Below are 16897 nucleotides of genomic sequence, written 5' to 3'. Positions count from 1 at the left end.
GTACATGCAAGAACAACAGCAGCAACAACAACAACAACAACAAAACCACACACACACCCAGCTTGTTCTAATACATCAATATTTCTTTTAATGCCACAAGATCACTAGCAATCAAAATCCACTCATCTTTTAATGAGCCCTTTAAACTGCTGCCCAGAACTCATTCCAAGGGAATATTAGACTCCTCAGACATGATCCGAGGCGTCTCACAAGATTTCTCATCTAGACGCCAAACTGAGACACAGTGTAGAGCACATTCAGTACGGAAGTTTTTCTGGGGTTTTTTTAATGTTACTGCTTGCATGCTTTTTTATGTGATACAATTTGTTTTTCAATGATGGGAATTTCTTGTTTGTAATCTAAACATGATGACAGCCCATCAACTGAAACAATCTTAATGAATTCTACAGTCTGTTGATTTCATAAATAAAAGTGTAGACTGATGTTACATACAAAGTCCATGCGGATCTGGAATCAGTATTGGGGCTGTTCCACCTGGCTCTCATTATGGGGCCTCAGACAAATATTCACTAATGACCTGCTGTTACTGATATACAGCCAAAACTTTACATAGCACATACTTACATAGCTACTAACTACATTCTATAAAATAGTTACTATATGCTCAATTTAGCGTATTCAGAGCTATCCATTCAGTAATGTACACATGCCACACACACACTGATAAACAATACACTCACAGACTTTATGAATGAGGTGTAATCTGACTTTTATGAGTATATGAGTATAAACTCGACTTGCATTTACTGAATTGCATTGTACCAGTCTTTGAAAGTTTTAGTAAAACGTGGCAAAAACTTGCCTGTCGAGACATTTCTGCAAAATAATATTATGTTGCTTATTGCACATTTCGTGACATTTTCAAAGTAAAGTGGCACTAAAAGCACATTCAATTTTATCCGAAACAGATGAACGTGAATCAAAGTTTTATTGTGTTGGTGGTTGTACATATTGCGGTAGTTTGAAATAAAATGTCCGGTGTGTGGAGCTTAAAAGTTTAATGCTCGATCACGTTTGAAAATAGCATATCACCTACACTAAACCCTACCCCAATGATATTCAACAGGGTTAACAAAAGCAAACGTTGAGATAAAAACGCATTTGTCTGAGCTACTGAGCAATTGTAAAGGGTTAGTTCACCCAAAAATTTAAATTCTGTCATTTATTACTTACCCTTGTTCCGTTCCACACCCGTAAGACCTTTGTTAATCTTCGGAACACAAATTAAGATATTTTAGTTGAAATCCGATGGATCCGTGAGGCCTGCATAGGGAGCAATGACATTTCCTCTCTCAAGATCCATTAATGTACTAAAAACATATTTAAATCAGTTCATGTGAGTACAGTGGTTCAATATTAATACTATAAAGCAACAAGAATATTTTTGGTGCGCCAAAAAAAAAATAATAAATAGCGACTTATATAGTGATGGCCGATTTCAAAACACTGCTTCATGAAGCATCGGAGCATTATGAATCAGCGTATCGAATCAGCTGTTCGGAGCGCCGAAGTCATGCGATTTCAGCTGTTTGGCAGTTTGGCACGCGATCCGAATCATGATTCGATATGCTGATTCATTATGCTCCAACTCTTCCTGAAGCAATGTTTTGAAATCGGCCATCACTAAATAAGTCGTTATTTTGGTTTTTTTTGGCGCACCAAAAATATTCTCGTCGCTTTATAATATTAATATTGAACCACTGTACTCACATGTTCTGATTTAGATGTATTTTTACTACCTTTATGGATCTTGAGAGAGGAAATGTCATTGCTGGCTATGGAGGCCTCAGTGAGTCATCAGATTTCAACAAAAATATCTTAATTTGTGTTCTGAAGATTAACGAAGGTTTTACGGGTGTGGAACGGCATGAGGGTAAGTAATAAATGACAGAATTTTAATTTAATATGTGAGAAAAGAAAGAAATGAAATGCTGAATCCGAGCTGTTTTTGTTGTGACGCTCATCTTGTTTTCTGTTAGCTGCGTATGACAATCAATGCAGTGTAAAAGCAGCTTTAAATTGGCAAATACTGTAGATGCAAGAAAAAAAGACCAACACATTACATTATGTATGCAAAAATCACAATGTGTTATCGCAGTTGTTACATTTAACAATGTAATACAGCATTTATATTATGATGTGTTTTTATCATTTACACCTGGTGAATTATAATTATATATTATTATATGTTATATAATTATATGTTAATTCCAACAATGTAAACAGCTCAGAATACAATCTGTTGTCATTATGTAATTATGCACAATAGTTACAATTTAAAGTCAGGAGGAGATTGTCTTCTACAATATTGATATTATATATGTTTCAATGTAAATCACAATACAAGCCATTTAATATTATTATAATAGTGTTAATTGATAGTAAAAACTAAGACATTTCTGGTTTGGTGGGGTTAAGTGGTACTTGAGCATGACTGATGAGGCTTTAGGGCACACACGACAAAAAACGAAACACTGCATTAAACTGTTTAAGCTGAATTAATTGTGAGGAAAGAGAAGCAGAAGTGAGATGAATTTTAATACAGTGCTCCCTTTCAAGCACTGTAAATAACTCTCATAGCTCAAACGGACGGCACACCGGCCCTCAGGTCATGAAGGTTTATATAGTAAACTGATACACACTGCTCACATTCCACTGGGTAGTGGGCTGAAACATCAGGCTGTTGTTTGACAGCGAACTCAACCTCATGTTTCTCCCCCCTCTCTCTCTCTCTCTTTCTTTCCTGTTATCACTTTTTCCTGGCTTCACCTTCGCTGTTAAAACCTGGCGAGGTCACGCACCTGAAATACTGCGGCACAATCAATCTAGAGGCTCCCAGAGCACTCAAACACTCTGATATCATTAACACATGCTCAGCTCTTCTCTGTTAAACACAACTCATTCTGCTCCACTATATTCTTATATACAGTGTCCTTATATTACAAACATCCCTGTTTCATTAAAAAAGACTGATTAATATTCATGTAAAACATGTTTTTATACATGGACTCAATGATTTTTATATGAATGCATTATCAGGTATACTGTACGTTTAATTTCTGTCATTTATTTCTTCTGATAAACACAAAATATGATATTTTGAAGAATGTCGGTAACCAAACAATTGAATGGGCCCATTCTATAAGTCAATGGTGCCCATCAACCGTTTGGTTCCCATTCAGTTTGTCACTGTGAGTTACGTCAGTAATCCCAATTCGTCAGTCACTGACGTAACGTCTCCATTCCCTCCTTCAGGGAAAGGGGGTTACACTAGTACCCATATTCTTAAAAATCTTCTTTTGTGTTCAGCAGAAGGAAGAAATTCATATAGGTTTGGAATAATGAGGGTGAGTAAATGATGAACTCTCCCTTTAACTGCATTCAAATGTCTTTATTAAACTAGCATTTTAATTTTTAAATGGGTGATTTGGAGCAGACAGTAAAGAAAAGGGGCAACACAAGTGGCAGCATACATGGTAACTCCTTCAATACTGTTTAAAATGCATCCTACAGTAGGATGTACTAAATGAAGTTAATTTTCATGCATTTCTTTATGATTAAGTTGTTGCCTACTGACAGTTGCCTGCTTGCCTTCTTTACACAGGCAAATTGGAACAGAGCAAACCGAGTGAAAAAGAAACGGAAAACAGAACCTACACATTACATTTATATGATGAACAGATTATAATTTAGGCTTATATTCACATAAACACATAAACATTGACCATTTACCATTACAATTATCTCACCTATATTGTCATGAGAAAAACCTCAATGTATTTGTGTTTTTACAGTTTTAGAATTAAATACAGAATAATCCTTACAATTAAAGTTACAAAAGTTATTCAGTTTTTATTAACATTAGTGATAGACAACAGCAGGCTTATTTAGCTGCTTTCACTTTAAGAGTGAATGCACGGATCCAATATACTGTTACACATACGTTTCTTTCCCAACAGTTTATGTTCACTTTAGACCTAACCGATGTGAAAGCAAAACCTGCATGAATGAGTAAAATAATGCACAATACTCACTATCCCATGTCAAAACTCGTTCTCCCCCAACTCTATATTATAGTACATTTTTAAATATTATATTCATTTGTGTAAGCCACGTAACACGTGTTCGTTCATTCAGTAGTATTTGAGGGCTGAAAGTGAAAAGTGATGTAGTTTGACGAAATTAGAGGCGAGCGTTTCCACAAATCCAAAAGCAAGTAGTCACAGAAGATGCATTTGAAATGCGATACCAGGTGTAAACGGTAACACGTCTTGGCATGCAAAAAGCAACCACATGACCAACCACCTTGTATAAAATATGTATATGTACAGGTGCTGGTCATATAACTAGAATATCATCAAAAAGTTGATTTATTTCACTAATTCCATTCAAAAAGTGAAACTTGTATATTATATTCATTCATTACACACAGACTGACATATTTCAAATGTTTATTTCTTTTAATTTTGATGATTATAACTGACAACTAAGGAAAATCCCAAATTCAGTATCTCAGAAAATTAGAATATTACTTAAGACCAATACAAAGAAAGGGTTTTTAGAAATCTTGGCCAACTGAAAAGTATGAACATGAAAAGTATGAGCATGTACAGCACTCAATGCTTAGTTGGGGCTCCTTTTGCCTGAATTACTGCAGCAATGTGGCGTGGCATGGAGTCGATCAGTCTGTGGCACTGCTCAGGTGTTATGAGAGCCCAGGTTGCTCTGATTTTGGCCTTCAGCTCTTCTGCATTGTTGGGTCTGGCATGTCACATCTTCCTCTTCACTATACCCCATAGATTTTCTATGGGGTTAAGGTCAGGCGAGTTTGCTGGCCAATTAAGAACAGGGATACCATGGTCCTTAAACCAGGTACTGGTAGCTTTGGCACTGTGTGCAGGTGCCAAGACCTGTTGGAAAATGAAATCTGCATCTCCATAAAGTTAGTCAGCAGCAGGAAGCATGAAGTGCTCTAAAACTTCCTGGTATACGGCTGCGTTGACCTTGGACCTCAGAAAACACAGTGGACCAACACCAGCAGATGACATGGCACCCCAAACCATCACTGACTGTGGAAACTTTACACTGGACCTCAAGCAACGTGGATTGTGTGCCTCTCCTCTCTTCCTCCAGACTCTGGGACCCTGATTTCCAAAGGAAATGCAAAATTTACTTTCATTAGAGAACATAACTTTGGACCACTCAGCAGCAGTCCAGTACTTTTTGTTTTTAGCCGCTTCTGACGCTGACTGTTGTTCAAGAGTAGCTTGACACAAGGAATGCGACAGCTGAAACCCATGTCTTGCATACGTCTGTGCGTAGTGGTTCTTGAAGCACTGACTCCAGCTGCAGTCCATTCTTTGTGAATCTCCCCCACATTTTTGAATGGGTTTTGTTTCACAGTCCTCTCCAGGGTGCAGTTATCCCTATTGCTTGTACATGTTTTTCTACCACATCTTTTCCTTCCCTTCGCCTCTCTATTAATGTGCTTGGACACAGAGCTCTGTGAACAGCCAGCCTCTTTTGCAATGACCTTTTGTGTCTTGCCCTCCTTGTGCAAGGTGTCAATGGTCGTCTTTTGGACAACTGTCTAGTCAGCAGTCTTCCCCATGATTGTGTAGCCTACAGAACTAGACTGCAAGTGCATTAACCTGTTAACCCATTGGGAGTTATGAATATGAGAAACGGAGTCGTTACCTTTTCATTGAAATATGAGTGTCAGCTTCAGCCATTGAGAAAAAACTCCTGTTAGATCGTCATGAAAAAACTCGACAAAATAACATCCATCAGGGCTTTTAGCTTAAAAGCATGCACATTTGAAGAAATATTGATGGATTCTCATACTTTTATGTCAATTTTCTATACAGAGGAGTAATATTTATTCAATTTTTTCCCAAAACGCGCTGTTGTCGTCATATGAGCGCTGTATACACTGACTACAGTGTTTTCAACTCATACCTGCAGCCGGAGGGCACTCTGTGCACACTTAGTCCACAATTATGACACATGATGAACAAGAGGCAATCATGTGACATACACGGAACTAACGGAGGCTACCAGACATCGCTATAATCATTGATATAAACATACAGAACGTCACTTTTGAAAGTAAAAATACACGATTGTGACGATATGTGGTTTATCTGTGTTCTTCATGCCATGTCAGATATTCATAATAGTAGATTATATTTATAATGCAATGCTAATCGAGATAGCTTTTCTCATTGTGCAGAATAGCATTAAATGATATATTTTCTGTCAGATTTTTGATCCGAAGCCACACCACATAACAGAAGGTTATTTAAAACAACCGACTAGTAAGTTTGGAGCAAAAACATGGTTTTAATCTTATAAATTGTCGTGTTTTGTTGGTGTGCTAAGCTAACATGCTAACGAGCCCAGAGATGCACCTGTTCTGAGCTAATGTAAATAAATCATTTTGAATCGTAAAGCTCATTAGATACAGTTTGAAAGAAGGTGAAGTGAGAAGTTTGGTGAATGAAATGAGGGATTAAATCATCTTGAATAGAACATCAGTAATTATAATAGAGACAAAAGAAAAGAATAATTAGAGCCATAAGCAGGCTGGAGAGGTGTGAATGTGTTCAGGGGGGACTGAAACTGAATGGGGCACTTAGCACCACAAACACAATATGGACAATACACTTGAATAGATGACAATAAACATCAGTTAACATTTAAGGGTCCTTTCTAAATAAAGTCTCATGACATGGTCTTGAAAAACATGTAATAAAACTCAGAATTTTAAACTTATCATCTTCATATTTGAAATATAACATGGTCAGACATGTGGCTTTAGCTGCAGTGCATTTCTAGATTGCCACAAGGCCAACTTCACTTTTATTTTCATAAATATATTTCATAAAAATACATTTCTAATAACTTTTCAAAACTTTGAAGCCATTTTTAACTATTTTCTTCATTGTGACAATAATTAATTAATTATTTACCATAAACTGCAAAGCGTCTACTTTCAAATGAGATCTTACTTATGCTTTTAGTGCAAAGGGTTCATGAACTGTATCTGTTTTAGTTTGGGTATGTCATTTCTTGGAATTTTCCAAAAGCGGGGGTGCTGGCTAACAGGCCTTTGCAGGTGTTTTGAGTTAATTAGCTGATTAGAGTGTGGCACCAGGTATCTTCAATAACGAACCTTTTCACAATATTCTAATTTTCTGAGATACTGAATTGGGAACTGATTTGGGATTTTCCTTAGTTGTCAGTTATAATCATCATAATTAAAAGAAATAAAAATTTGAAATATGTCAGTCTGTGTGTAGTGAATGAATATAATATACAAGTTTCACTTTTTGAATGGAATTAGTGAAATAAATCAACTTTTTGGTGATATTCTAATTATATGACCAGCACCTGTATACATATATGTATGAAAAAATTAATATTTTTGACAACACTATTGAGTTGGTTCACACAATTTCTGTTTCGCGCTTCAGAATTTGTGGTAAGGAAACATAGTGAGCATCGATGCTTCCTGGCTTTCACAGTGCATTGTGGGACTTTTTCCAGTGCACTGGAAGGATTTATGTGATTCAGACACACCAAGCATTTGCATACTTACATAAATGTTTCAGGCCTTAAAATGGTGTCTAGGTAGCTAGCTGACTTATTATGCCACAGAGATAACATTTTTATGTCTATCTTTAACAATTCATTTATCAACATTTTGGTCCACAAATGTTTTGTACATAATGAAAAATCAGAGAGAACAGATGTATTATGACTGCTGGAAGTGGAAAGAGAAATGATGAATTGAGAGAGAGATAGAAAGAAAGAAAAGAAAGAGGAAAATAATGAGTTTATGGAAGTGAAAGTAAGCTCCTGTCCATTTCAATAAGCTCCTGTTCTGTCCGATTTTTCAGAAAGTCAGTATCTCACTGCCTCTGATAAACCAATAACTTTAAGTATTTAAGTTTAACAAGTAATTCTTCTTATATGTTAACCATAAAGACATGAATGATCCTCACGTCACGTACCATTTTCAGGATAGATGCGCTGGTTTAAGCAATCACATCTATGATTAATGCATGCTAGATTATAAACATGTGAAATCCAAGATCCAAGCCATTTCTAAAGAAAAGTATATCATAGTCAAGGGTGTGCTCTTTTGACGTGGGCACCTTAGCAACTAACGTAGCAAAATCAGCAACACCAAAACCTGTTTATTTATAATAGATGCCACGCCCAAAGACTTCCAGCATAATGACTGATATTGTTTGTCTTCAGAAGTTGCTTCTATACAATATAGGTGGAAAAACTGCAGACACTTCAATCTTCCAAAACTAAAATAAGGCCTCAAGTCTAACTCATGATATACTGATGCCACTGTAGCTCTTTCCAGCCATTAGAAATGAGATATGTGCTTCTGTGTCCCTGTGAGAGAGGTGTCTGACAGTTTTATTGTGGATTCTCTCTTCCTGATTAGATTCCTGCTGAACTGGATTGTGTTGAGGTCCTATAAAGTGTTTTAGAGCATATCTTCCTTTACACTCCAGTAGTTGTACTGCAGTTTATAATGGTCTTTGTCCCTGTGTGTGTGTGGTCAGTGATCTGAAACAACATAGCCACAGGTTGCCCACAATCTGGTTATGTACTGCTGATGCATATTGCAATATATGAGGCACTTGCCAAAAGCACATGCCACAAATAGAATTTTATCTTGACTACTGTGGTATAATCAATTTCATATAAACCCATCCCTAAAATACACACACTGTGGTTGATCACTTTGCATGTCACTCAAACAGTCATTTCCTGTCTAATTGGGTGGTTCTTCAACAGAATAAACTGCAGTCTAAAAGTCTGACTCTGTGAGACTAGTTCACTGTCCAAGATCGCAGTGCAACATGTGCTCTGACACTCATCTCATGAGAACCAGAGAAACTTCTCTGCACATGGTGCCCCTGAACCTTTACATTCCACAATAAATCTAGCAAACAGAGGTACATGCATGTGCATGCATGTCTGTTTAAATCTATTTTATTATACGTCAAGGTTTACCCAGTAAATTATCTTACTACTTGAACCAAGAGTTCCCAAAGTACATCCCAAAAACATAGTGTAATCCAAAGTGTATATAAATTGTCCAAACCTAATTTTCAAACATGAATCGCTGCCCTCGTGTGCTTAATTGTATTGAATGTGCACTTGTCGTGTACTTCAAATCTTTAAATTTTATTTTTTAAAAACCTGCACTGCAGGTATAATATTATATAATTATATGTAATTACAAATATATGCAAAAACATTACAAGTGTCAATATAAATGAGATTAAAGGGATAGTTCACCCAAAAATTAAAATTTGATGGTTATTATACATCCAAGATGTAGGTGACTTTGTTTCTTCAGTAGAACACAAATGATGATTTTTAACTCCAACCGTTGCGGTCTGTCAGCCGTTTAATGCGTGTCAGTGGGAACTTCATCTATAAGAGTCAAAAAAACATGCACAGACAAATCAAAATTAAACCGAAGAGTATTTATATCATTTTTTACCTCTAAAAAACCACTATGTCCAACTGCCCTGCACATCCGGTTAGTGAGGTCAAAAAACGCGTTGAAAACGCGTGAAGTGATGTCTCGCGCTTTGCTTCAATGAGTTCGAAACATCACTTCCGTTGTCAGAGCGCGATCAGACCTCACTAACCGGATGTGGAGGGCAGTTGGACATAGTGGTGTTTTAGAGATAAAAATGATATAAATACTGTTCGGTTTCTCGCACAAACCAATCTTTTCATGTTTTAGGACATCAATGTGTTGTCACGAGCCGCAGGGTTTGATTTGGATTTGTCTGTGCATGTTTTTTTTACTCTTATAGACAAATTTCCTACTGACATGCATTATACGACTGACAGACTGCAACAGTTGCAGTTAAAAATCATCATTTGTATTCTCCTGAAGAAACAAAGTTACCTACATCTTGGATGCCCTGGGGTAAAAATTTTCATTTTTGGTTGAACGATCCTTTTAAATTGTATTTTAGCTTGCCATAAATGTGTATCAAATCATATTTCAAAGACAATATAAGTACTTCTGAAATTTTTCACAATGGTGCTTTTACATAAAAAAAAAAAAAACAACACCACCAAACCCCCTTTTCCTAAAGTACTGCATTGAAACCTCCATGCCTAAATTTTGATGCTTGACTTCACCTCTCAGTGCCCTGAAAGAAGGCAGCAGTACAACAGGAAACAAGGAGTCACAAGACAAAGGTATTTTAATCCCTGTTTGTGCTCTTTCAGCTGTCTCACAGGACGACTAGAACAGACCACAACACACTGAAAACTCACAACTTCAGTCATAGTCATCCTTTTAATATGACACATATTTCCTTCACCTGTTAAATAAACATTCTTACATCTAGCCCCTTTATTAATCACATTTTATTGCCAGCATGTGAACAGCATGTGAAAAAAAAAGACTTTCCCGAAGCATGCAGACTGATTTTTTTTTTTTTTTTTTTTTTTTTGAAGGACTCTGTACATTTTTACCAGGAAAATAAAAAGAGGATGTGACATTAATGAGTGCTTCAGAGAGGCTCTCTTCAATTCTATGAGACATGAAACGAATGCTTATACAATGTTCATAATAATGCCGAAAGAGCTATTCTGTAATGTAATGTCAATGTGTCATGCAAAGAAAAGGGTCTAATTCAAACTATAGTCAAACCTAGCCACATCTATATAGTCTATAGTCTCAAATATACTTTATAACTAAACTATCATAACTGTAATTTTAATTACCTCATCTGTCGACATGATACCGATGAATTGCAGAGCTTATGCAAATCGCTATGATCAGGTGTTTTCTAAACTTCTCACCATTGTCATTTTTGTTGTGTATATTTTGTGATTGGGAGGAAAGTGCGCAGCACATACATATTCATCTAAACGTCACTATCATCAGTGTGGACGGTGTCTGGATGTTCCTTAAGAGTATATCGATGTAAAAGTATCTCCGACTTTTTTTTTTTCTAAGCAAAGACCGAAAAATAACTTTGCCATGAGTATATCAGGGCCTTGAATCACATTCAGTGTGGGCACGAGCAACATGTTGCCGACTGCAGTTCACTTAACGGCCATCGGTGTCACTAATAACAAGTGTTTCTGAATTCTACATAGAATCCCTTTAAAACAAAAGAGTTATTTGTAAATAAGTTTCATTTCATCTGAATGAAAGCAATCAGAACTCAAAAAATATAACATGATAAACAAAAGTATGATATGAACACTTTAAGATGCTGCTAGTTTAAATGCAAAGTTTACTTCAGTCAACAGCTGAAAGCAAATTAAGAGAGTTCAGTGTATGAAAAGGCATGTTAAAAATAAAGCTGGATCCAGTGTGTTGTTTTCAGGTGTTGTTCTCAGCCTAGGAATGTCAGCTGAGAGCAAAAACAGACACTGTCTGTGTTCAGAATGTAAAAATGGATGTAAATTCAGCTAGTGCTAATACATGAAGATAGAGGAGATTCTGTCAGACTTTCCACAAACAGCCACAGCAATCTCACTCCGATCCAGCAGCTGTACCTGTGCTCAGGGCTTTCCTGTGTCTGCTAGAACACTTTATGCTTCAGGAGCAATTCTGAATTATACTTGCATAAAACATTCATAACATATGAAAGCACTGCAGGTAGCTTAAAGTTTGACTCAGACTCAGGACTGTGTGACCTGAAATGGAATGTCTGTTATTCTGCGTGTCAAAAAAATTACACTAAATTACAAAGACAATTCAAAATTTATATACTCTGGGGGGAAAAAAAATGGTGTTTGGCCATCCAAAATTCACTGTCACAATACTTGGGTGCTTGCTTAGATATTCTTTATCTAAGAGTTTAAATGCATTGTCACACAAAACCAGCATCAAAGAACTAGCGGCAATGAAAGTGGTGTCGCCTCATCTTGCCTGCAACTGGGACAAAAAGTTGAGTTTGAACACACTGCATGTTCCAACCATATGTTGAAAATAACTCTCCATAACAGCAGGAGGCTGTAGTTTGAATTTGTCATTCAAAAAGGGAAACCAGAAGAGCCAGGACTATGTATCTACAGACAGCAGTTTCATACCATTTTCACACCGATCTCACTCACCACAGACGGATTTGTAAAATAGCTTCTTTGAATAGATCCCGAAAGCATCGTTAGTCAACTGTGGTCATAAGTCCCATTGAACTCTATTGGTAATGGCGAAACTTGCGACCATAGTTCGCTTTGGGAAACGCACCCCAGGTTAGTTGCAAATGAAAAGAGACTTCTATGTCTTGTGCTGCCTTTAAGTGCAACTAGAAAATTTAGAATCAGCCATTCGTTATTAGGGCATCAAGCATTCAAGTCAGAAACATAACATGGATGTAGTCTAAACATAACATGAATGTAACAACCTAAACAGATGTAGCCCACATTGCCTTGCTGAAATTCCAGCATAAACCAGTTTGAATTCCCTGTTGGTCCAGCAGGTGAACCAGCATAGTCATGCTGTTCTCAACCAAAACTGTGCTGATGATGGTTCACCAGCACTCCCACTACCCATGCTGGTGACCAGCAAACCAGTAACCAGCATCCCATGCTGGTCTCAACATGCAAAACATACTTTAAGCTGGTGACCAGCAATGCTGTATTTTTCAGCAGGGTGCACTACCAAACTTGTACAATTTGAAAAATGCGGTGTTAGAATATTTTATGGCTAGATGATTAGCAACAGATACCAAATCACGTGCCTTGTGGGGCACATCTGGGGTATTTTTCAACCAAAACGCTCGGTTGAAACTATTCGGTAAGGAAGTTGGGTTTGACCCTATTTGGGCTGATAATCAATCAAAGTAAGAAACCCAACAGTGTTGGGAGTGGTGACGTAAATGAGAGCATGCGCGTCACACAAGTTAAAGCGCAAACGGTTCTCTGAGCCTATTTGTGTTCGTGGCGCTTATGACTGGAATATTTGTGGAAAATAGAATAAAACTAATGGAAGCATGCAAGTGAGGAGCTTTTTCTTTTCACACCCAAGTCACTCAAGTGGTGACTGGTGGCTGGTGGGAACTGAACATGAACTAAACCAAAATGGCACTTGAGAGGAGTGATTAAAACACTTTAAACGGAAAGGCCACCATAATACACAGTTTATTCCTGACTTCCATTTTTTATTAGAGACTTAAAGTCTCTGTGTTTCTTGGCTGCACTCAAAGTCAGATGCTTTGGCTGTAGAGTGACTATTTTTGGGACTTAATAGCAAGTTATTCAATATTTATTCAACAATTTAATTTAAAAACTGAACATCTAAAAAGAACTTTTTTTCTCATGCACACATTGTTTTTGCTTTTCCTCATATTTTTGTCCATTTCTGAGTGTTCTTGCTTATCAATAAGTCTTTTCCTTTTGAATCACTGCTGTCTTTGTTACTGTAGTTATTCTGAACATTTTATTTTAATTTCTATCCCATTTTGGATTCATTGAAACCCAGCAGTACATTATTTTTTAAACAATAGCGGAGTAAAGAAAAACAGCCCAGTATGTTGGGTCAAACATTTAACACAACCCAGCTGACCCAACGCAGGGTTGCCATAATTTTGAACTTCAACTGTCTGGAGGCCATTGAAGTCTACTATAAGGAGAATAATCCTGGAATGTTTTCATCAAAAACCTTAATTTCTTTTCGACTGACGAAACAAAGACATGAACATCTTGGATGACATAGGGGTGAGTAAATTATCATGAAAATTTTATTTGAAAGTGGACTAATCCTTTAACTTAGCACATTTATGGAGTCTACAATAAGTTTAGCCTTTTAATGAGGGGGGGAAGAAATGTCAAATTGTGACAAAAACACTTCAATTGGAGAGAAGAGACCATTTTATTCTTTCCTTTATAGTTCAAAAAGACTTGATAGTACAGTATGCAATACTATAGTATGAGGATGTGCAACGTCCAATCAATGACACTGACCCACAATTACACAAATAAGAATATTAACCCAGAAGATTAATCGTTAACCTCAGGTTAAGTATGAGCAGTGTGAAATGTGAAAAAAGATAACCCAGGATTCCATTTACCCAGTGTTTAGAATGACCCAGGGTTAACTTGTTCAAGTGTGAAAAGCCCTCTCTCTGCATGATTTGACATATAATTCATGTCTGTAGCACAAAAAGTGCTTGAATTCTGAAGTTTACTCTCTCAGACTCTCCTAAAATGTCATTCTCTCTGGCCTCAGACAGCACACACACAGCTTTAACAGACACATATATTATTGGAGTATTTGCCTGCTGTGTTAGTCTGAGACTGTAAGGAAGTGTCCAAATGCACTGTCCTCAACAGACATTCATAACATAATATAACACAGATGTTTGCCTGATAAGAATCTTCAAAAGAAAAACTCATATAATCATATCATATAATCTTACATAACACTTTATATTTCTTTGCTATCCACTTAGGACGAGGGAGGAAGGCTTGAAATTTCAAAAGAGGGGTCATATATTTCTGTAAATTCTTAGAAAAACAGGGCCATCCACTCACAACTGCCAGCTGCCTATATGTGCATCAGACAGCAAGGCAGCACATTAGGTTTTGGAATAGAGCTAGTGTCTAAAATAGATTATTGTTGGGAGTCTTGAAAGAAATTCATTGGCAGACACAGTGTCTGCTTCTTTACACTACTGAGGACCAGTTGAGGGTCTGGATCAGGATGGTTATGAAGAATCTCTCTCACCTTCCCTTCAAGGCGTGCGGTACCCCCTTGGCAGACACGGGCATTGCGTGGCGGGAGGGTAAAAACGGGGGGCTCTTTGCTGGCGGAACCTCGTCCCAGAGTCATAGTCGTCTTGGAGACGTGAGATCCTGTAACAAACTGAACGTCACCCATCATTCTGCAAAACACAAGAACAACAGAAGAGTTTTGAGTTCCATGTTAAGTTCATTTAGCTTGTTGAAACTGTAGCTGATACAATAGCTTTGAGATAAGAAAAAAACTTAAATGTTAAATCAAAAATATAAATCTGGCCCTTCAAGTTTTTTTTGAACAAGCACAAAAATGCAATATGTTTTCATTGAAAAGATCATGAATGCGTTAAAAAAAAAAAAAAAAAAAATTATACCTGCTTAACTGCTCATTAACGCAAATATCTAATCAGACAATCACATGGAAGCAACGCAATGCATTCAGGCATGTAGACATGGTCAAGATGATCTGCAGAATGGAAAAGAAAGGTGATTTAAGTGATTTGGAACGTTGCATGGTTGTTTAGTGCCAGACGGGCTGGTCTGAGTATTTCAAAAACTGATGATCAACTGGGATTTTGACGTAAAACCATCTCTAGGGTTTACAGAGAATGGTCTGAAAAAGAGAAAATAATCTAGTGAGCAGCAGTTCTGAGGGTGAAAATGCCTTGTTGATTCCAGAGGTCAGAGAAGAATAACCAGACTGGTTCGAGCTGATACAAAGGAAACAGTGACTCAAATAAGCACTCGATACAACCGAGGTCTGCAGAAGAGCATCTCTGAACGCACAACATCTCAAACATTGAAGCTGATGGGCTACAGCAGCAGAAGACACACCGGTGCCACTCCTGTCAGCTAAGAACAGGAAACCGAGGCAACAAATTGGACAATAGAAGACTGGAAAAACATTGTCTTGTCTCATGAATCTCGATTTCTGCTGGATATTCAGATGGTAGGGTCAGAATTTGGCATAACAACATGAAAGCATGGATCCATCCAGCCTTGTATCAATGGTTCAGGCTGCTAGTGGTGTAATGGTGCGGGGAATATTTCCTTGGCACACTTTGTACCAATTGAGCATTATTTAAAGATAATTAAATTCCCACTTCCAGAAGGAATAACGCACCATGTCACCAAGCTCAAATCATCTCAAACTGGTTTCTTGAACTTGACATTGAGTTCACTGTACTCAAATGGCCTCCAGAGTCACCAGATCTCAATCAATACAGCAGCTTTGGGATGTGGAGGAATGGGAGATTCGTATCATGAATCTGCAGCCAACAATACTGCAACAACTGCGTGATGCTTTCATGTCAATATGGACCAAAATTTCTGAGAAACAATTCCAGCACCCTACTGAATCTATGCCTGAAGAATTAAGGCAGTTTTAAATGCAAAAGGGGTCCAACCCGGTACTAGCGAGGTGTACCAATTAAAGTGGTCTGAGTGTATATAATAAGGTTCAATTGAATTTTAAGCAGGTCTTCAAAAAAAAAAAAAAAAAAAAAAAAACACAAAAAAAAAACATTATGCTCCCTCCAATGAGTTTCAGGATTTTCATATGACCTATACTAATTTCTTCATGTTCACACACAGACTTTAGCACCATATATGTCCATGTTTTTGATCAGGCCTCTAGAGTCATGTGTGTTCCATAATGCACTAATAGGGGATATATGGCTTTTTACCAGTGCATGTATTCATAATCACAAACAACAATTTTCTCTTTTAAATACAACAAATTCAATACATTCTCTTTGGAGAAAAGATGAAAAGGTAATTATATAGACGAGAAACCCATTTGAAAAGTTATTATTTTTGCAACTCATTTTTAATCAGCCACTTAGAAATATTTATCATTAAACTTGTATAAAATAATATTACCAAGCACAATCCAGTATTCAAGTTTAAATATGAACTTCAGTTTATTATCCAAGATGACCCTAGTTGACCACAGTAAGTGACAGTGATTTTATACTTTAAATGCTGTTCATAAATCTGCATCTACCCTAAAAGGCCAAAAACTCCTTCACAAGTGAGAATTTAAGCTGATTTATGAGCACAGAGCTGAAACATATAACATTTGACCTTTGAGTTAAAGTGTAACCATATGGTATCCTTATTCAGCGGA

General features: G+C 37.0%; 1 protein-coding gene across 1 annotated transcript in view; it reads right to left on the bottom strand.

Moving 5' to 3' along the window:
* Positions 1 to 16897, bottom strand: part of mylka (myosin, light chain kinase a) — a 114986-nt gene that overhangs the window by 79166 nt on the left and 18923 nt on the right. The window contains 1 exon segment of the mRNA XM_048192919.1: positions 14759 to 14915. Within this exon segment, the coding sequence (XP_048048876.1) occupies positions 14759 to 14915 (157 nt within the window).

Source organism: Megalobrama amblycephala, linkage group LG6 (genome assembly GCF_018812025.1).
Source record: "Megalobrama amblycephala isolate DHTTF-2021 linkage group LG6, ASM1881202v1, whole genome shotgun sequence".
NCBI classification, from domain to species: Eukaryota; Metazoa; Chordata; class Actinopteri; order Cypriniformes; family Xenocyprididae; genus Megalobrama; species Megalobrama amblycephala.
This window is presented reverse-complemented; position numbering and strand designations above follow the sequence as displayed.